The sequence below is a fragment of the Ambystoma mexicanum genome, chromosome 2p (genome assembly GCF_040938575.1).
Source record: "Ambystoma mexicanum isolate Mex_15411 chromosome 2p, UKY_AmexF1_1, whole genome shotgun sequence".
Taxonomy (NCBI): Eukaryota; Metazoa; Chordata; class Amphibia; order Caudata; family Ambystomatidae; genus Ambystoma; species Ambystoma mexicanum.
In genome coordinates, this window is record NC_090923.1 from 1,298,052,429 (window position 1) to 1,298,073,474 (window position 21,046).

The window sequence follows — 21,046 nt, forward strand, 5'->3', positions numbered from 1 at the left end:
CTAGTCCATTTACTCTTGTACTGGCTCCTAGCAGCCTTGTTCCTAGCTCCCTGGATGTCTAGGTTAGCCTGAGACAGGGTCAGATGCTTCAACATGACCTGCTCAGGAACCACGCTGCAAGGGCTAATTTCTGTGGAGCGGGGTGGATAACCCTGCCCCCCCTGCTGCGAGAGAAGGTGAGCTGTGCCCAGCGGCAGGTGAACTGGTGGCCTGTCCGAGAGGCGAGGAGCTCTGAGAACCAAGGTCTCACCAGCCACCAGGGAGCTATCAGGATGATGCAGAGGTGACATGATTCTCTGAAGATCCCGAGCAAGACCTGATCGTTCAATTGCCATTAGTAATTGTCTGCTCCCAGTCTGCTGAGCCTGTCCGCTGCCAGGTTAGACTCCCCCGGAAGGTGGATGGCAGTCGGGTAGATGTTGTTCTCAAGGGCCCAGTCCCACATGTTGACCGCTAGGCTGCACAGCGGAGAGGACCTGGTGCCACCCTGCTTGTTGACATAGTACATGCTGGTGGAGTTGTGCATCTGGATGAGAACTACCTTGCCCCCAATGAGCAGGAGGAAAACTTTGAGCGCTAGCCAGATAGCTTTCAGCTCCAGCCAATTGATAGGAGACTCCTGTTCCTGAAGACACCAGACTCCATGTACACTGTGGTTGTCCAGCATGGCCCCCCCCAGACTTCCAGGGAGGAATCTGTGGTGATGGAGACCTGCGGGCCGCCTGCTGAGAGGGCTTGCCGGTCCGTAGGTTGCAGTCCCTGGACCACCATGTGAGGTACGGGTGGAGAGAAGGAGGAATGCCGAAAAGCTCCGCTTGGGAGCCCTGCTCCTGATTCCATGAGGCTGCGAAGTGTAGCTGTAATCTCCTCGTCCCGAGTCTTATGTGGGGTACGGCCAGTAGAACTGCTGCCACGATAGCCAATAGATGCTGGTACAACCAGGCCAAGGTCACCTCTCGGCTGAGGAAGTGACTCGCGGCCCTGTTGATGGCCATGATCTTGTCCATCGAGGGGGAAACTCTCTCGGAACTCGTGCCCCATATGAGGCCCAGAAAGGTCCGGCTCGGTGTAGGCTGCAGCTGAGACTTCCTGAGGTTGACAGAAAATCCCAGCTCGTGGAGTGTGATTATAAGAGCGAAGGAAGTGTGATGAACCGCCTCCGGAGATCTCGCCCAGACGAGCCAGTCGAACAGGTACAGGTAGACGTGGTGGCCCTGAGGAGGGTTTCCACTGTATTCATCAGTCTGGTAAATACCCTGGGGGCTGAGTTGAGGTCGAAGTGAAGGACCTTCTATTGCAAATGGCAGCCCATGATCCTAAACTGTTGAAAGGACCAATGTGGTTGCCAAATCGGGACACGTAGGTAAGCGTCCTTCAGATCCAGGAAGCACATCCAGTCTCCCCTGCAGAGTGTCTCCGCAATGAGTGCTGGCGTAACCATCTTGAATTTTTGAAGAGGGAGGAAGAGGTTGAGGGTGGAGCGGTCCAGCACAACTCTCAGGCCAGCCTGGTTCTTCTTTTGTATGCTGACAATCCTGGATTAGAAGCCTAAGCCTCGCTAGGAGGTTGGGACTTCTTCCACTGCCTGGCTCTCAACGAGCAGACGAACTTCTGCCAGCAGAGTTGTTGTCCCAATCTGTGGTAGTGGAGGAGAGGAGGGAGGAATCCGTAAACGGTACTACAGATAGGATCCAGGGTCCGTGAACTACCGATGCCAAAAATGTGCGTGAAGGGCAAGCCTGCTCCCCACCGGAGACACGTGGACCCGAAGGGGCACATTGTGCCTTCTTTCCCTCTGACACGGAGGAGGGGGACTGAAAGATGCCCTTGCTCCCCCACTTTTGTTGCTTGCGCCGGTGCTGACTCGGAGAACGGTCAGGCTGTCTGGACCTCTGTTCTTGGAAGCCCCAGAACCCGTCAAACGCCCACCCCTTGATGCGACTGGGTGTAAGCCTTGGACGTGGCCTTCATAAGGATAAAGACTTCACAGTTGGTAACTGTTTTTCTTTTTATCTAGCTCCTCATCGGTGGTGGAGTGAAAAAGGTTGCCACCCTCGAATGGAAGGTCCAATATGAGTTCCTGGACATACGGTTTGAATATGGTAGCCAGTAGCCAGGCAGTCCTTGTCATGACCGTGGCGATGCATATAGCCCGGCCAGAGGTGTCAATGTGGGCCACAGTGGACTCCATGATGTCCTTCGCCACCAATTTAGCCTCTGCCAGCCCCACCTTGAAACGTGCCTGGCTCTGCACCAGAAGTTCTGGAAGGAAGTCAGCTATTTCGCGGCAAAGCCTCTGGTTAACTGCTGCCAGCATGGCATCCGCATTGGATTGACAAAGGTGCAGAGAGGCGTTGGAATAAACCTTTTTTCTGTACGCCTCCAAGATAATCTCCTCCTTGCCTAGCAGCGCTGAGGATGAGGTGACAGAGGACGACTGAGGCTTGGAGTGAAGCCGCAGTAATCACTGAAGAGTGCGGTTGAGTGTGTGCCGATAGCAAGATATGATCCCTCTCCATTTGCCTATACTTGGCGTTGAGGCGCTGATTGACAGGCTGTGCCGAATGGGGCTTAAGCCATCCCTTTTTGGCCAAGGCGACAACGTCCTTCTGCATCGGGATCCCAGTTCTAGCCACAGGGCGTAGAGTGAGGACCTCTGCCAGGACCCCCGCCTCTGGTTGTTCGACCTCAGGTTGAGGAAGCCCCAAATACTCTGCCAAACCGGCGAGCAAATCATGGAAGTGTCCACCAGGCTGTCCGGTTAGTCCAGAGCGGGTGGAGAAGTGATTGGCGCTGAGGGCTGCGGTGTGGAGACCGGAGCCGGTGGATACTGCAGAGGCTGGTGTTGAACCATCTGAAATGTGGGAGGCAGGGGAGGCGGAATCGAAGGAGCAGGCAAGGGCAGCAGGGACTGCCCAAGGGGCCTGCGGCAGTGGAGCCATAGGAGGAATGACTATAGGCGCAGTCGGAGAGGCTGGAGGGAGCATGCCCCTAATCACATCCCGACGGATGGCCCTCATCTGAGGAGATCTCATGAGAGGGAGGAACTTTTACTTTTAAAAAACCTGTCCTCACAGGCCGGTGGGGTGGCAGGTGATGTTGACAGGGTAGCGGGCGGCTGCTTGGCCGGTGCGTACTATGTCTTGCCGGTTGCGGGGTACACCTGCCCTGCGATGCTGATGTATAAACTGTAGGCCACATACCAGGTTGACACCAGTCCCACTTTGTAACTCCTTCTCCCACCTGCTCCGCACCAAGGGGCGGTATCTGACGGGCAGCCATCCTGTCTGTCACGGCGGCCATCTTGTCGAGATGCGTGCCACGTGCCTGCATGGTGCTGCTTGGTTCACTAGGCCCGTCCTCCAGGACTCTTGGCGGTGGAGCATGAGACCTACCCTGCACCTCAGGGCGGGGCCTGGTAGGTGTGTTGCCGTCGGCAGTATCGCTGGTAGTGCTGTGTGCAGGCGCGCCCTCTGACATCTGGACGGTACTAGGGTGTAGCCCCTCAGGTGTACAGACGGTAAAAGAAACTTGTGGTCCCGCAGCTCTGTCCCAGAAAGGATCTAATGACCCCTCGGCCTGTAGCTGAAATAGCCTTGATACCAGTGCTGGTGCGAGAACCTAAAAAGTGCCTTCCGCTAGGGCGCTTCCTTGGGAAGGAGTCGCCCTTGCGGGGTGCGACGGAAAAATGCAGCCCTGCCTTGGGCCTTGACTTGTGTCTGATGAAGTCCTTCAAGTCCTCTGGAGGCGACTTCTCAAAGAGCTCCCTCCACCAAGCTAACCTCTTGTTCAGAGCGCACAGGCCAAGCGTGTCGCACGCAGTACAACTCTCCCAGCCTTGGTCGGGGCCAAGGCAGCGGAGGCAAAGAGTGAAGGGGTCTGACATAGGTGAAGAGCCCTTCACAGGCTGGACACCTGCTGAAGCCCGCTGATGTCGACATGTGCCGGGGAGGAGTGTGGGGCCATCGGACCGAGTAACTGATTGATAAAAAGAAGACAAAAAAGAAAGAAAAAAGTATTTGGGGGAAAGCGACTGGTATTACAAGGTCCAAGCCAAACCCAGGAGCGCTGGTGTAATTGGCCCGTTCCCGTCCACACATAAAAGGGGACTGAGGAGTGGGACTGATGGACGGAGTCAGGGGAGCGCATGCTCCCAGGACCGTGCCCCCGCGTGCCTCTAAATTTGGAGGGGACGAAGGTTTTTTTCTGGTGAAAAAGGTTCTGACTCCTGCGCCTTGTGAGGGACGCCCATGCAGTATTGAGGAAGGGGGACGGGACGTAGGAGTATGAACTAGGATGAACAGAGCGGTAGTAGGTAGGTTTCTGGATGAAGTGTTGTGGGTCCCTGAGGCAGACAGACCAATGAACATGGCATAGAGCAGAATAATGCGGCCGGTGGGGGAGGTCTGTCTGTTTATTTATTTATATATATAGCGCACCAAACCCTGAGGTATGAGGGCGCATTACATCATTAGTCAATAATCAAGTACAGTGGTTAAAAAGACATTACACATACATACAAAGCAGGTAGTTAGTACAGCAGTTAGATTTCTTGCAAGAAGAGCCATGTTTTTACATTTTTTCTTAAACTGAAGTAGGACACTTCAGATCTTGGGTCAACAGGCAGGGTGTTCCAAAGTTTGGTCGCAAGCACAGGAAAGCTGCTGCCCCTAGCATTCTGAAGCTTGAATCTTGAGACTTTGGAACTTTGAGGAAGTGTTGTGTGTCATAGCTGAGATATGCTGTGATCTAGGGAGATTGAGAGCCGAACTTAGCGCATTATTTTGGATTATTTGGAGTTTTTTGATGTTGTACTTGCTAGTCCATAAATATAAGGCGTTACAATAATCTAGTTTGGATAAGATTAGTGCTCTTGCTAGTGCCATACAACTTGCTGTCGAGAGGGATGGTTTACAGGCATGAATAATTTTACAGGTGTAAGTTGTGGCAGATTGAAGGCCAAGGTTTTTACCTCCTTAGAAACATTTATGTTGATGCCGTCTATAATGAAAGCATTGTATTAGTTGCTTAGGTTGTTCAGTTTTGCCGCGGAGCCAATGAGTAGTAGCTCTGTCTTTTCATAATTAACGCAAAGGCCATTAGTGGCCCTCCAGGCTTAGATAATGAGGTAGATTTTATTGAGGAGGGCAGAGTCTGTGACATGATCACCTGAGATGGGTATGAGCATCTGAGTGTCATCTGCATATTTAGTGTAGGTGACACCCAGGCTGTCAAGATCATCAAAGATTGGGTTGGTGAAAATGTTGTACATGGTAAGAAAGACACATGAACCTTGATGTACTCCACAGGTAACTGGTGCAGGCTTGGCTGCTGCAGTTGGTGAGAAAACCCTCATGGTTCTATGGTCTAAGAAGGATTGTATCCATGCAGTGGCTTCATCAGAGAAGAATGCGACTGTTAGGTGCTTGTAAAGTACTCTGTGGTTAACTAAGTCCAATGCAGCTGAAAGGACCAAGAGGACAAGGAGTGCTAGCTTGCCTTTGTCCTTTAATTCGTCCATTTGGTTTTTAAAATCTTGTTAGGCTTATTCTGTCGCGTGTTTAGGTCTGAAACCTGACTGACGTAGCCCTAGGAGTTTGTTAAATTCGAGATGAGTCTGGATTTGTAAATAGGCGTTATGTCTAGAATTTTCAAGAGAAAAGGTACAGTAGTTATGTATCTAATTGGTAGGGGTGTTCGGGTCAAGGTTGTTTTTCTTTTTGTTTTGTTTAGTAGAGTGAGGACCCAAGCGTCTTTTAGGTTGGTAGGGACAGTAAATGTTTGAAAGGATGCATTTATAAGTTTGGAAATGAATGGGACTAGAGCCCTTGCTGCCTCTTTGACAATGGGTGCAGGGCAAGTGTCACCCTGGCATCTGGACGGTTTAAGGTTAGTGATAATGTCTACTACTTCTGGTATGGAAACCGGGGAGAATTTGAAAATGTTGCATGATTTTGCAGGAGTCGTTAGAGACTCGAGTTTAGAGAGCATCCTTTTTTTTTGTTTCTATTTTGTTTTGTAGTACCGATATTTTGTTGAGGAGCGCAGTTTGAATATTAGTACACCATGTCCTATCTTTAATGGAGGTTTTTGCAGGTAGGGTAGGGGGATCTAGCTCTCTTAGGATGTTAAAAAGTTCTCGGGTACTTGAGTTAACATTATTGATTCTGGTGTTGTACATATCTTTTTTAGTACAGAGTATCTCAAATTTGTATCTCATGGATATTTTGGAGAGATGTTCCTTGTTTGATGCTGTAGGAAGATTTTTCCAAAGTGATTCTGCCTTCTTCCTTTTTCAGTGCATAATGCTTTGAGATTAGGGGTAAACCACAGATTTAAGTGTGCTTGGGGCTTGGCTTTATGTATTTTGAAGGGGGCAATATTGTTGATGTTTTGCTGTATGGTGTGGTTATATAGTTCCGCTAGTGCCGTGGGGTCTGAGCTAGTGGGATTGGTTATAGGTTGGAGTAGTGGTAATAGGTTGGCCACCGTTATATTCTGCTTATTCCTGGTGAATGCCAGAAGAGCGGATCATTTTGTCAAGTTAAGTTGAAGGCTATTTTGTAGGGTGAATGAAATGAGGTGATGGTCAGTCCATGTACAAGGTTCGTTGGCTAGAATCTTGGTATCACAGTTGAGATCTGCTAACCAGTGTTAAGCAGAAACCTGTGCAGTTCCCTTAGGGACCACTGCAAAAGATTTAGGACTACAGGTGGTTGGCAGTAAACCCAATTGGAAGCAGTCTGTACCACTCAGATTTACCTGGTAGCTGTGGCTGAGCAGTCAGACTTCTCTCAAGATGAGTTAGGCAGTGTATAGAGTATACACAATAGGTACAGAGATACAGTAGCACAAGCAAACACTGACCAGAGCTTTGGTGTAAAAGTATATAATTATTTATTTAAAGACACACTTGTAAATTACACCAGCACACAAGAGGTAAATACATTCAACACACAGTCACTATTATATATATAAAACCCGAATTACTTATTAGAGAAGTCTTAATGAGAAACACCACTTATTTTCAGACAGAGGTGAGCGCTTAACATAAGATGGCACTCTAATAAGTTATTAAAAAGGGAGGGAAAAAGGCAGGGTTATGAAAGCACACACATTTCAATATTTTTCAAAGAACCACAGTGAGGCAGGTTAGGCAAAGTCTACTGGAGAGCAAGGAAGTTCAAATGCCAGGTCCACTCTTAGAGAGAGCAACCGAAATGTGTCCAGGATCACACAGTGGGGTTATGCCCAAATAGTCTTTGTAGAAAGTTCACAAAAGATTGAGATCAAGTCAGGAAAATTTAGTTAACAGGTCCCAGGCTAGCCCAGGTTAGAAAGTCGAGGATTTACTGTCACCCCGAACGATCTGTCGCAAGGAAAACCAGGCGGGACACAGTATCTGAAAGTGGGAAGAACGCTCCAGCGGGGGCAGTTGTTCCTGGCAGCGGTTGCAAGTCGGTGTTTCGTCCAGGGGAAGAGGAGGTCTCGATGTGGAGGAAAGCTGAAGGTTGTTGCGCTGCCAGGGAAGAAACCAGCCGCGGAGTTTCCCGGTTACAAGGAACCACCCTTTTCTTTGCGGTAGTGGTAAACCGTGGTATTCCAGTTGCTGGGATGCTTGGCACGGGTAAGGCGGCCATGAGATGGTCCAGGAAGGCGATAAGACGGGCAAACTGGTTAACCCCACCAGTCAAAGGAAGAAGACTCTCCGGGCTGGAGATCTCCTCTGTCGTCGGGAAAAGTGGTGAAACTGTTCAGCAGGGCTCCACCGGTGGTGTCGTCATTGCAGGTCGGCTCAGCTTCTCCCTCCTCGGATTCTTTAGGTCCTGTGGCGACTTCTGAAGTTCCAGTCCCCAAAGCCCTGCTTTTATGCAGAAATCCCCCATTCATTCAGCCTAGCTGTCACTCAAACATGCTAAGTGGTGAGCCAGGCGGCTCACCACTTGGGCCAATCACACAAGAGTGCGACTTGAGTTGCCAAGGCAACTCAGTCCAGGGTGCCTAAACCCCCTCCTATGCCCCCTGTGGTACCCAGACAGAGTGGCACCACTTTTGGAGGCTTCTGAGGAGAAGCCCGCCAAAAAGTGGAACAAAGGGCTCGACTTGGGTTGGAGTCACAGAAGCAAACACAAACGCCATTTTGGAACCAAGTTTTGGCAAAAAATACCAACCGGTGAATTTATATTAATTTAATAAACCGGCGGTATGTTGGAGGCTATATTAAAAAGTGGTAGCCTTGAACAATGGGAAAATCCCATAGGAATATATTTGCGGTCGAATATAAAAAGTAGTATCCACTGCCACCAGCCAAAATTTGGTCGGGGTGGACTGGACAGTGCCCCCTCGAACAACAGACTCCGAAGCAATCGGATTGCCCCGACCAGTACGTCCACAATATGATGGTTTGTACTGGTTCTGTTCACAATTTAAGACTAGTAAAGCCAATGGTGACTTTACATGCCCTGGGAGACAGTAGTCAGTCCCAGGGTATGGAGTCTATTTTGGGGGGTCGCTACGTCACCCCTGGGTTACTTCACAGAGGGTGCTGTGTAACCCACATATCAATAACACATGAAACCCTATGGGGTAAAGGACCCCATAGCCCATAGAACACATACAAAGTCAAAGGAACACCTCAAATCATGTCTAAGAGTGGGAGGGAAAGAGTCTCACTCTTAGCAGGAGAAAAAAATAAACCCCAAAAATCCAGCAAAGCTGCTGGGGGACTCACAAGGTTTGGGAAATTAGCCTTACAGAGAATTCTCCCTAACAACTAGTCTAAGGTTCTGCCTTTGTTGTGCATGGGCAAATTGATACAGGGGGTGAAACCTAGTTCAGTAATGGTGTTAGCAAGCGCTAAGGCATTGTTGTCATTCGTATTATGAAGGCCTAAGGAACAAGTTACTTACCTGTAACTGTTGTACTGCAGCATGGGTCTGGCATGGATTCACATGCTCATGAATATTCCCCGTCAGGCTGGGAATACTCGGTAAAAGAAAAAATCAGTTTCAGTTTCATTTCTGAACTGTGTTTCTCCTAACAACCAATCACTGAGCTCTGGGTCATTCTGCCCCCAGGCAATGACTGCCCTCTACCTAAGCCCCTCTTCTGGCAGTCATCTTCAGATTTGGAAGCACGTAAAGTGGCAGTAGGACCAAGAGAAGAGCCGCAAAGGGGTAGGCGGGAGGGTTCGCATGTGAATCCATGCCAGACCCATGCTGGAGAACAACAGTTACAGGTAAATAACTTGTTCCTTGTCCAGCATGGGGTCTGGCATGGATTCACATGCTCATGAATAAAGAACACATAGCATTACACACATGCACAACCACGGGAGGTGGTAAGGCTCAACATAAGCATCTCTTACCTCCTCACCAGGCTCACCTTCAAGCGAACAGGTTGCGCAGCACTGCTTGGCTGACTCTGGACTCCTCCCTGGAATCCCTGTCGACGCAGTAGAATTGCGTGAAGGTGTGCGTCGACCTCCACATCGCAGCCCTGCAGATGTCCAGCAGGGGCGCACCAGACAGGAACGCCGTTGTAGCAGCGATCGCTCTGGTACAGTGGGCTCTCGGACGGCCAGGCAGCGGTCGGTTTGATAACCGGTGACAGTAGGTGATACAGCCGGAAAGCCACCTGGAAACGGAAGCCCTGGACAGGACCTTACCATGGTTCACTTGACCAAAGTTCACAAAAAGCTGAAACGTTTTCCAGAAACTCTTTGTGCGGGCCACATAAAACTTCAGTGCTCTAGCCACATCCAGCAAGTGCAAAGTCCTTACAGCCGACGAAAAAGGTGTCGGAAAAAATACAGGTAACACCAAGGGCTCGTTGAGATGAAAGTCTGACGGCACCATGGGCATGAAGGAGGGGTGCATCCGCAGCACCACCCTCGTCTCGTGGAAAGTCAAGTAAGGTGGTTTACATAAGAAGGCCTGGATCTCCCCCACTCGTCGTGTGGAGGTGATGGCCATGAGAAAAAGCAGATTTCCATGACAATAACTTCAGTGGTGCAGAATGCATAGGCTCGAACGGAGGTCCCATGAGCCTAGTAAGCACCACATTAAGCTCCCACTCCGGGGCCTTAGCCTTAACCGTGGGAACGAGTGGAATAGTCCCTTGACAAATTCCTTGACCAAACGGTGCGACCACAAGGATGGTCGTACTGGGGATCTGGTTTAGCGGGAAATAGCCGCCGGATGAACATTGACAGAGGTGTGGGCCGGCCCCGATTTGGCCAACAACAGCAAATATGGAAGTACCTGAGGAGCCTTGATCCTCAGTGGGTCCATCTTCTGGGAACGACACCAAATAGCATATCTCTTCCACTTAAGTCTGCAGCATTTCAAAGTAGACGATGCTCTAGCCTTGGCAAGAACTTCCCTGCAGTCTGCCAGGAGATCGTAGCGACCAAATTCTAGCGCTGCGGGAGTCAAGCCTTCAGGTTCAGAGACCCTGGATAGTGGTGAAGAATGGTGCCTCCTTCCCTGGCGAGAAGATCCCTGACCACTGGCAGCTTCACTGGTGGAGACGCTGACATGCTGAGAAGGTCCGGGTTCCAGATCTGCCTCGGCCACGCCGGTGCGACGAGGATCATTTGGCACCGGCACTGTTTGAGTTGACTGATGACTCGAAGTAACAACGGCCACGGAGAGGAACGCATACAGAAAGAGGCCTTCAAAGGGGAATGAGAATGCTCAGGGAGTCGGCGACTGTGTTCTTTACTCCTGCCAGATGAAACGGGATAAGGAACATCCCCCTGGGCGATGGCGCAGTGCCATAAATCCTGCGCCTCTTTGGAGAGCATGGGGACCTGATGCCCCCCTGTTTCCTGATATAAAACATTGTGGTGGGATTGTCTGTGAAAACCCGCACCACCTTGCCCTTGAGGGACGGAAGGTATGGTTTGAGGACCCAAAACACTGCCCGTAGCTCCAGATCGTTGATGTGCACTGTTTTTTACTCCGGCAGTCACAGGCATCTGGCGTGAAGACTTCCGGTGTGGGCTCCCCATCCCTCCAGGGAGGCGTCCATCTTTACCGTCTCCTGATGTGGTGGGACCTGGAAATCCACGCCTCCAGTCAGATGAGAGCGCACGCCCTATCATCTTATCGCTTGACGGGAACCCCTCGTCAAGAGCAATCTTGTTTTGGAAACTTCCGGATACTTCCGAATCCAATGGGTGTCGAGGAACTCCTGCAGTGGCCGCATCTGTAGCCTGCAGAGTCGGATGAGATAAATGCATGACGACATCATGCCGAGCAGAGACTTGATGCCTCACATCGTGCAACTCTTTAGAGCGAGCAGCCGTTGCACCTTGCCCAGGATGGCCGCCACACTCTCCTTCGACTGTGACGATAGGCATGACACCGTGTTGAGCCGGGATCCTAGGAACAGCGCATCCTGTGATGGAGTCAAGCAGGACTTTGCATAATTGACCACGAACCCCAGAACAGTCAGTAGGCGACGGTCCTCGCTGTGTGGTCGACGGCGATGCTCCTTGAGCTGGCCCGAATGAGCCAGTCGTCCAAGTAAGGGTAGACATGGATCCCTTGCAGTTGCAGATGTGCCGCCACCAGTGCCAGGCACTTGGTGAAGACCCTTGGCGCCGACTTCAATCCGAAGGGAAGGGCCTTGAATTGGTAATGCTTTTCCTTAACGACGTAGCAGAGAAGCCTGCGGTGTCCCTTGTAAATTGAGAAGTGGAGGCATGCATCCTCCAGGTCTGACAAAGACAGGACAGAAGGTCTCCCTCTTCTAGCTGTCCGAGCACGTGTTGAAGAGTGACCATTCAGAACTTCTGGGACTTGATGTATTTGTTTAGTCGTCGTAGGTCGAGAATGGGCCTCCAGCCCCCGGTCTTCTTTCTCGCAAGGAAGTACCTTGAGTACACTGCGGAGCCGCAGAGCTGCTTTGGGACAAGCTCTATCGCCCCTTTCTTTAGCATGAGGGATGTGGTTTTCTTGACGGGCCACCAGTGGTATTAGGGGACACTTCCATTGATACTCCAGAGTGTGCCCGTCGGCCAGAGCATCCAGTACCCAAGGGTCGGTGGAGATGGTCTTCGACATGGTGACGAAGTTCGCCAGCCGGCCTCCCACCGGGGTGAACGGGTGGGGGCCCTACGCCACGGCCGGTTCATTCTTGCTTGGATGTCGACGGGCCGCCTTGGGGTCCCTGGTGCCGACGACGTCCTCCTCCGAAAGCCTTGGAACGGCCCCAGTTGGTTTCTTGGGCCGAGGAGCAGGAGGGCTGACGGTACGAAGAGGAGCTCCTGCCATAACATTGGAAGAACGGGGAGACTTGCCTCCTGTGGATCGAAAGGACAGTCGTCGCTACTGTTGTGGGCCCAGTGTTAGGGAGAATTCTCTGTTTAGGCTGAATTTCCTAACCTAGTGAGTCCCCCAGCAGCTTTGCTGGATTTTTGGGGTTTATTTTTTTCTCCTGCCAAGAGTGACACTCTTTTACCCTCACTCTTGGACATGATTTGAGTGTGTTTCTTTGAATCTAGATGTGTTTAATAAGCTATGGGGTCTTTTACTCCATAGGGCTTCATGTGTTTTTGTGATGTGTGTTACACAGCACCCTCAGTGCAGTGACACAGGGGTGTCATAGTGACCCCCCAGTATAGACTCCATACCCTGGGACGGATTACTGTCTCCCAGGGCATGTAAAGTCACCATTGACTTTACTAGTCTTGAATTCTGAACAGAACCAGTACAAACCATGATATTGTGGACGTACTGGCTGGGGTAATTCGATTGCCCCAGGGTCTGCTAGTCGAGGGGGCACGTCTCCGTCCCCCCTGATCGAGTTTTGGCTGGTGGCAGTGGATACTACTTTTTATATTCAACCGCAAATATTTTCCTATGGGATTTCCCATTGTTTTAGGCTACTATCTTTATTTAATTATTTACGGTAGCCTCGAACATACCGCCGGTTTGTTTAATTAATATTAATTCTCCGGTTGGTATTTTTTGCCAAAACCTGATTCTAAAATGGCGTTTGTGTTCTCTTCTGTGACTCCAACCCAAGTCGAGCCCTTTGTTCCACTTTTTGGCGGGCTTCTCCACAGAAGCCTCCAAAAGTGGTGCCACTCTGTCTGGGGTACTTAGGAGGGGTGGAGGGGGATTTAGACACCCTGGACTGAGTTGCCTAGTCAACTCAAGTCGCACTCCGTCCTGATTGGCCCAAGTGGTGAGCCGGCCGGCTCACTACTTAGCATGTTTGAGTGACAGCTAGGCTGAGTGAATGGGGGTTTTCTGCATAAAAGCAGGGCTTTGGGGACTGGAACTTCAGAAGTCGCCACAGGACCTAAGAATCCGATGAGGGAGAAGCTGAGCCGACCTGCCACGACACCACCACCGGTGGAGCCCTGCTGGACTGCCTCACCACTTTTCCCAACGACAGAGGAGATCTCCCGCCGGAGAGTCTTCTTCCTTTGACTGGTGGGGATAACCAGTTTCACCGTCTTTTCGCTTTCCCGACGTATCTCGTGGCCGCCTTGCCCGTGCCAAGCACCCCGGCAACCGGGATACCACTTTTTACGACAACCGCGAAACCAAGGTACCACCTTTTAACCGGAAAACTCTGCGGCTGGTTTCTGCCCTGGTAGTGCAACGACCTTCATCTTTCCTCCAAGTCGAGATCTTCTCTTCCCCTGGGCGAAGACGCAACTTGCACCCACTACCAGGAACAACTGCCACAGCTGAAGGATCCTTCCCACTTCAGGTACCGTGTCCCGCCTGGCTTGCCTTGCTACCAACTGTACGGGGTAGATTTAGCCCCCGGCTTTCGAACCTGGGTTAGCCTGGGACACCTTGGCTAAACTTTTCTAAGCCTCTCTAAACGCTTTGCTGAACCCTCTGCAAGACTTTCTAAGCCTAGTGTAACTGTGTGATCTTGGGCGCATTTGTGCTCTGCTCTCTCTAAGAGTGGGCCCAGCCTTTGGACTTTGGCTCACCAGTGACTTTTTGCTCTCTGCCTTGCTAACAGTGTTCTGGAATCGTAGAGTGGTCTACCCCTGCTTATTCTGTCTTTTTCCCTCCCTTTTTCACAAACTTATTAGAGTGCAATCTAGTTAAGCGCTCACCTCTGTATGAAAATAAGTGGTGTTTTACTGTGATTTTCTAATAGGGAATAAGGGGTGTATATATCATAATAGTAACTGTGTTTAGAATATTTTACAATAAGATTGCTGGAGTGTTTCAACTGTGTGTCTTTAAATAAATAATTATATACTTGGATACCAAAGCTCTGGTCAGTGTTTGCTTGTATTATTGTATCTGAGTGCCTATTGTGTATACTTTGCATACTGCCTAACTCTTCTTGAGGGAAGTCTGACTGCTCAGCCACAGCTACCAGGTAAATCTGGGTGGTACAGACTGCTACCAAGTGGGTTTACTGCCAACACCTGTAGTCTTCAATCTTTTGCAGTGGTCCCTAAGGGAACTGCACAGGTTTCTGCCTAACACCCAGGGCACGTGCTGTCTCCATGTCAGCCTTGATGGCCTGTAGAGACTCATCTACAGCCTTCCTGAAGAGATGGTCTATGTGAAAGGGCATGTCCAAATCCCTCGTCTGGACGTCCTGTCGAAAGTTGGTGGCCTTGAGCCAGCCACGACGAAGGCAAACACTGTTGCCCATCTGACGGAAACCCGCGTCGATGTCCGTGGCCACCGTGATGGCGTGGTCCAACGCTACCTCGCCTTCTTGCAGAATCTCCAATGCCTCTGACATCTTGTCGTCGGGGAGGAAGTCCATAAGGGGAGCGATCTTGATCCACAGCTCCCGGTCGTAGCGCGCTACGATAGCAAGGGCGCTGGCGGCCTTGATGGTCGTCGCTGCAGAGTAGATAACACGTCGTCCCATAGCATCTAACTTCTTCCCCTCGCAGACCGGAGGGGTGGATGCTGCAGAGGATGAAGCTCCCGATGACGACTTCTTGGCCGCTGCAGAAACCACCGAGTCCGGTGATGGTTGGGCCCGCAAGCACTTGGGCGCAGAGTCCGGCACCCGATATTTCTTCTCCAGGTGGCCCCTCTTCGCCGGGCCGTAGAATAGTTCTTCATGAGAGACAGGCCTTCGTCCCAAATGTCATCCAAGAGCGGGACTGAAAGGGTGGTTTTACTCTTTGCCTCACGGCTCTTGTATAAGAAGTCCTCCTTCTTCTCCTCTGGAGCGAGCTGGAAGAGCTCCGAAGTTCTGGAGATCATTGTGTGAAACAAGCCCATCTCGTCCAGCGGGGAGGATCTGGGCGGCGGCTACGGGAGGTCCCCCATCCCATTGCCATTTCCCAGTCGCCATTTCCTATCTGTCTCATCCCTCAGGGGAGGAGATGGTGGCGAAGGGCGGCAAGGAGGCAGTGGGTGCTTCTTCCTCTTCTTGGCTGGCGGTTCAGCGGTTGCTAGGGGGTAGGCCGCCACCAGAGCCGCGGGCGGGGCCGTCGGTGTAACAGGCATCCCAGGCATACTCATCTGTATCTCAGAGACCAGTGCATGTAGCGCAGAGAGACTGTCCACAGAGAGGTTTTTAGGGTGCAGCTGAGGCAGAGGCGGAATAGAAATAGGAAGCTGAGGCGCAGGGAGAGAACCAAGGCCCTCATCGGCCTGAGGCTCTCTGTCACCTTCCTCGACGATATCTTCATCGTCGTCGCCGTCGCCCTTGTCTTAGAGCCTGACCCTGACATTCTCGTCCTCCTGGATGGTCTGAAGGTAGACAAGCTCCTCCTCCGAAGAGATATCCGTGCCCTGGAGCACCACCACGCCTCCCCCCTTTCTTCTCGTCCAGAGGGGATGTCTCGAAGAGATGACCGGCAGCTTCTTCTCCGGGGTCTTCTCAATCGGTTGGAATGAAACTCTCTCCTAGCAGGGAGGGACACTCTTGCCTTCAGAGGTGCTCCCACGGGTCCGCCTCCGCAGCCTTCGAAAGGGATGCCACCACCACTACCACCTCGATGGAAGGCAGAGCCTTCGTCAGGTGTACCTGAGCCTTCACAGTCAGGACCGGTCCCTTGTCCTGTTTGACCTTCGTGGCCGTCTCGGACGCCTTGTCCTGCTTGGCCTTCTCCCTAGGGGTAGGATTGCTCGGTCCCCCGTGGCCTTCTCCGCCGAGGGCAGGCTGGCTTTGGAGTTCTCTTTGGCCGTCTCTGGAACCACTTTGAGTTTGCCTGGATGGTCCGATTTCCTCTTGGAGGAAGATCCTGAGCGTTGGCTGGTGACCGAAGTTGCTGGAGACGTCGGACGCGCCTGGCCCCGAGGAGCCCACCGCAACGGCGCTCCCGGTGGCAGTGGACTCGTGGTGCTTGGCCTTTTTTTTGGACCCCCGCGGGAGGGGCTGCCAGAGGAGGGGCCTAGGTAGAGGGCAGTCACTGGCTGGGGGCAGTGTGAACCAGAGCTCAGTGATTGGTTGTTATGAGAAAGACAGTTCAGAAATGAAACTGATTTTTTCTTTTACCGAGGATTCCCAGCCTGACGACGGGGAATATTCATGAGCATGTGAATCCATGCCAGGCCCCATGCTGGAGAAATTTAAATCTCCTAGTAGTATAATCTGGGATTTAGGTTTGGTGTTGTCTGAGAGTAGTGAAGTGATGTCCTCCTCTAAAGTGCCCATAGGGCCAGGCGGTCTGTATAGCAGGTGCATCTTTATTGTACATGAAGCAGATAGAGGTGATTTGAAGATAGGAGTTCTCCTGGAGGGGAAGGGGCGATGAGGGAGGATCCTAAATCCTAGATTAGTTTTGGCAATAAAGGCAATACCTCTGCCTCTAGACCTTTCTCTATCTAGCCCAAGTATGGTATAATTATCTGGTATGGCTAGAGACAGGGTGGGCCATGTTGCTGGATGAAGCCAAGTCTCAGTAATAGCTAGGAAATCTACTTGGTTAGAGTCTATGATGTCAGCAATGTCTAGGGTGTGGGCTACCATAGATATGGCATAAGCTATCACACCCTTGATGGTATGTGTATCCTTGTCCAGTGAGCTTGTTAGAGGAATCACGCTAGTTGGTTGGGTGGCGATATTCAGTGAGGTGTTGCTGTCTGAAGTACTCTTGGTTTGCATCTTAGGATAGGTAGAGGTGGATAACTTCTGCCAATTGTTGGATGGAAGTTGAGAGGCAGTTATCTATATTAATTTGTGGAACAAGGTTGGTTGGGTGTGGGTCGTGTGGCATATAGTTGAATCCATTGAGCTGGTGAGAGAGGGCAGTTTGCATAGGTAGTAGTCCTACCATTAGTAGCATAGGGGTGTAGGCAGGGAGGCAGGAATTTAGTGGGTGTAGTAAGCTCTGATAGTGGTAGCGTGGTGGCCATGGCGAAAATAATTCTGAGGATTACTTGTCATGGCAGGCGATAAATGAGCGGTTGTCACTGTGCTGTGTGGCTGAGCGAATGTCATGGCCATGGTGGTATTGGTGAACAGTCTTCTAGTAAGGAACAAGGTTAGAAGTAGTTGTCTAGATAGTATATAGGTGGTGAGCAGGGACATGACTTGTAAGGCAAGACTATTAGGCGTATGCCCTGATCCGTTCAGCTGATGAGCTGATAGAAGGCCAGGCATGAGTTCGAATGGGCAGGCACATGGCAATATAACCTAATAACTAAAACAGTTGGTAAAGTTACCTAGTTGCTAATACTGTCGTGTGAGCGTGAAAACGGTCTACAGTCAGATGAGGGATGCCAGCACTGATGCAGCTAGACCGGCCCGGCCACCATATGTAGGGTGGAGAAGCTGATCCGGTTTCCCTAGGTAGGTATCAAGGATGTAGGTGTAGAAATAGAGTAAAACAGGGCCTACGGTTTGACATGCTATTAGGTACCAAGGAGTGAAGTCTGAAAAAGTCAATAGCAAGAGGAGCTGTGCTCACAATATACGAGTGGGCGTGAACAGGTACTAGCATATTAAGTAAACAAATTGTAGGCTAGGGTAGTATTTGCAACAATCAGATGATTATTAAACAGTGACATGCTATTAGGTGCCAAAGAGGCTAGGTCTGCAGGAGTTAATAGCAAGGGGACCTAATCTTACAATATGCATTTTACAACGTTCAGTAGGAATCATATGTATAGGCGTGAGCAGGTTCCAGCATATTAAATAAGCAAATTGTAGGCTAGTGGTAGTGTTGGAAACAAACAAATGACAATTAAACAGCAAGGTAACTAAAACAGGGCGAGCTATAGTGTATATGATTGGGCTTAGGCATGCAGTAGAACAAATCTTGTGAAAGGAGGCTGCAAATCCTGACATAGCGTGAAGGTGAAGTAAGAACTTATTTTCCGTGGTTGTGATAAACTGGTGATGAAATACAGTATCTCCTCATATCCTTCTTCGTTTAAAAGGCTTTTTCGGAATCCACAGTTCAACACGGGATTGGGGGGGGGCCTAGATTTCGCAGGCTGGCGTAAGGCTAGACGTAGGAGACTGGTGGCTATGTATTCTGGAGGTTCCATAAGGACGTTTGAAGACTGCAAAGACTTCTTCCACCTTACAGAAAAGGAGCGTCTTCATTATTATCAATTGAGGCATTGGGTGTCAGGCGTGTCTCTACAAACCATGGCCACAAAACAGTTAACCACATTTGAGAAATTTCTCCGTATACATTCGGAGAGCAGAAACCTTGTGCCTTCACTCTATAGAATAATCATAGAAGGGGCCTGATGGTATGTTAAGTGGGGGAAGATGAACCATAAAGTTTCAGAACAGTGGTAATGGTTGTGGAGAAACATAACAAAAAGGGCCAAAGCTATCCATATTAGAGATGCATCAATGGCACAACACACCTACACAAAATGTTTCCACAAACATCGCAGAAATGCTGGAAGGGTTCGACTCGCAGGGAGATAGGGAACACATTTGGTGGCCATGTTCAAAATTACAGGCCTTTTGGAATATGATAAAGACCAAACTTCACAGAATGTTCGCTATTTCCCTGCTATCTTCCTTACAACTTTTCCTCCTGGGGCTTCAGGATCCAGAGGGTATCCGGTATTCTCGACCACAGGCTGAGGCGTTTGCGTTTCTGTTAGCTGCTGCTGCTCGGATGTTCATATGAACACGATTGGATAAGGAAAATTTGGGATTTTGTTGCCCTTGAATGGGTATCACAATCACTGTTACCATACAGGGTTCCGTAGAGACTGGGAAGCAGTTTTAACATTTTTGAAAGATGTGTTCACTAGCCCAGTATGCCTGCAAAGACAAATTATTACACAATGGATAACTGTTTTCAATTACTTTTGTTTGAAGAATTTATCTCATTCATCTCCAATGATCATGTTTCCACGGGTAAGGGATGGGTATTCGGGGATCATCCGTGAATCTCAACAAAAGTCCCAGAGGGAATTAGAGAAGGCCAGAGCCTTGAGGTAATCCATCTCAGTTAAGCAAGATGAACCTATATGGGGTAACTGTTCCACAGAACAGGATTTGGGACATTGCATGATTAGGGCCGTCTGGGCTAGGGTGGGAGGCCGCAGGAAGGCTGAGAGAGCCGTAGAGATCGCCTTAGCTGGACAACCAAAAGTCATCCCGATATACTTACTGTTTGCAATCAAATAAAGACCTAAAAATCTAATACTATAGTCTGGATGTCTGGATGGTCACCTGCGACATTTGTTGCAATAAATTCACACTGGAAGCTGTTAGGCACCATATTTTCACCTTGATCTGTGAAACTAAATTGATATAATAAAAATATATCAGAATGAAAACATCAATAGAATAACCATACATGTAATTTGGCAGCTAAATACCTTTGTAATCTTCCCACCACTGAAATTCGCAAATCTCTTCAAAGACAAAGTAAGCACATTAGAAGACCGATGTATACTAAATCTCTTGGAAGCAGGAACCATTTTTTTACACCTAAAAAGACAAAGGGACATTACAAACTTACAAATGTAATTCAATAAAGGTGTATGTTGCATTTTCATTTTTGAAAAATCAGTCTTTCATTCTGTCATTTCTTGAACACCTCTCCATAAGTCACTCTTGCCTTGAAAGTGCAATGACTTCAGCACCATCTCAAAACAGTAGATGGTATGCTCTAACTAAATGCCATTGACTTATTACATTTATTAGTGGAATTCGACAGATCAGGAATGGCAATCGTGATTAGCCCCGATTCACCCACCTCATCACAGTCCTCACTACGGAGAACTCTGTTCCTTCCAGACAGAAGCCAAGATGCGTTTCTAAAATGTTTTAATTTGGCCTATTGTCTTACAGGTGTGTGAGAACCCATGCCTCTGCCCGTTTCATTATCCGTTATGCCAAGGAGCAGATGACACCATGAGGGAGGGACACAAGAATTGTGATGATGGGTGAGATAGCAGAATTGATGCTTACCATATGTTCACCCTGATCCTGTCACAATCATTTATACCTTCAATTTTGGGGATGGCCAACCAGGGAGGAATTCAGTGCTTGTCTTACCTCTGAGGAAAGTGGAGGTTGAGAGGGCCTAATTTCTGCCACCCACGTCTGTGCCAATATGTAATTTTGGAGTACATCTGGGTTAGTTGATCTATACAACACTACTATCACCCAAGCCTTAGACAAAATCGCACCTTTAAAATTGTGCAATGGTAAACCCAGAGCCTACTTGAACACATAGTTTATGCCCAATCTTAAAGCCCTGCAGAATGAAAAAAGGAAATGGGAAGTCATTTTGAAAAATAACCCTACACCAGCCAACTAAGAGAACTTACTTAAAATCACAGCCAAATACAAACTAGAAATACTCCAAACCAAACAAGACACCTATAACGATAGGTGTCTGTAATTTTCTAAACTTCATTTTTTGATGCAAATAAGGCAACATTTAAGTTCTAGTGGCTTTATTACAATAAAAGAAAATACAATAAAAGGAAATACAATAGTCTCAAAATCTGGATTCCCCCTACAAGCGATCCGCAGGAGATTTTAATTATCACATTCTGCGTTGGGTTTTCAATCACACTTACACTCTCACTTCTAGCCGTTACAGTTTTCTCATTTTATGATTCTGAAAGGGACTTGCTTGGAGAGGCTGGATGAGGTTGCA

The 21,046-nt window shown here is 49.5% G+C and overlaps 1 protein-coding gene across 2 annotated transcripts in view; it reads right to left on the bottom strand.

The window, feature by feature from the left end:
* Window positions 1-21,046, bottom strand: part of USP42 (ubiquitin specific peptidase 42) — a 1,198,372-nt gene that overhangs the window by 695,957 nt on the left and 481,369 nt on the right. For both annotated transcript variants that reach the window (XM_069645631.1, XM_069645629.1), the window contains exon 9: window positions 19,755-19,866. In XM_069645631.1, coding sequence (XP_069501732.1) covers window positions 19,755-19,866 — 112 coding nt within the window. The remainder of the gene's footprint in view (window positions 1-19,754; window positions 19,867-21,046) is intronic.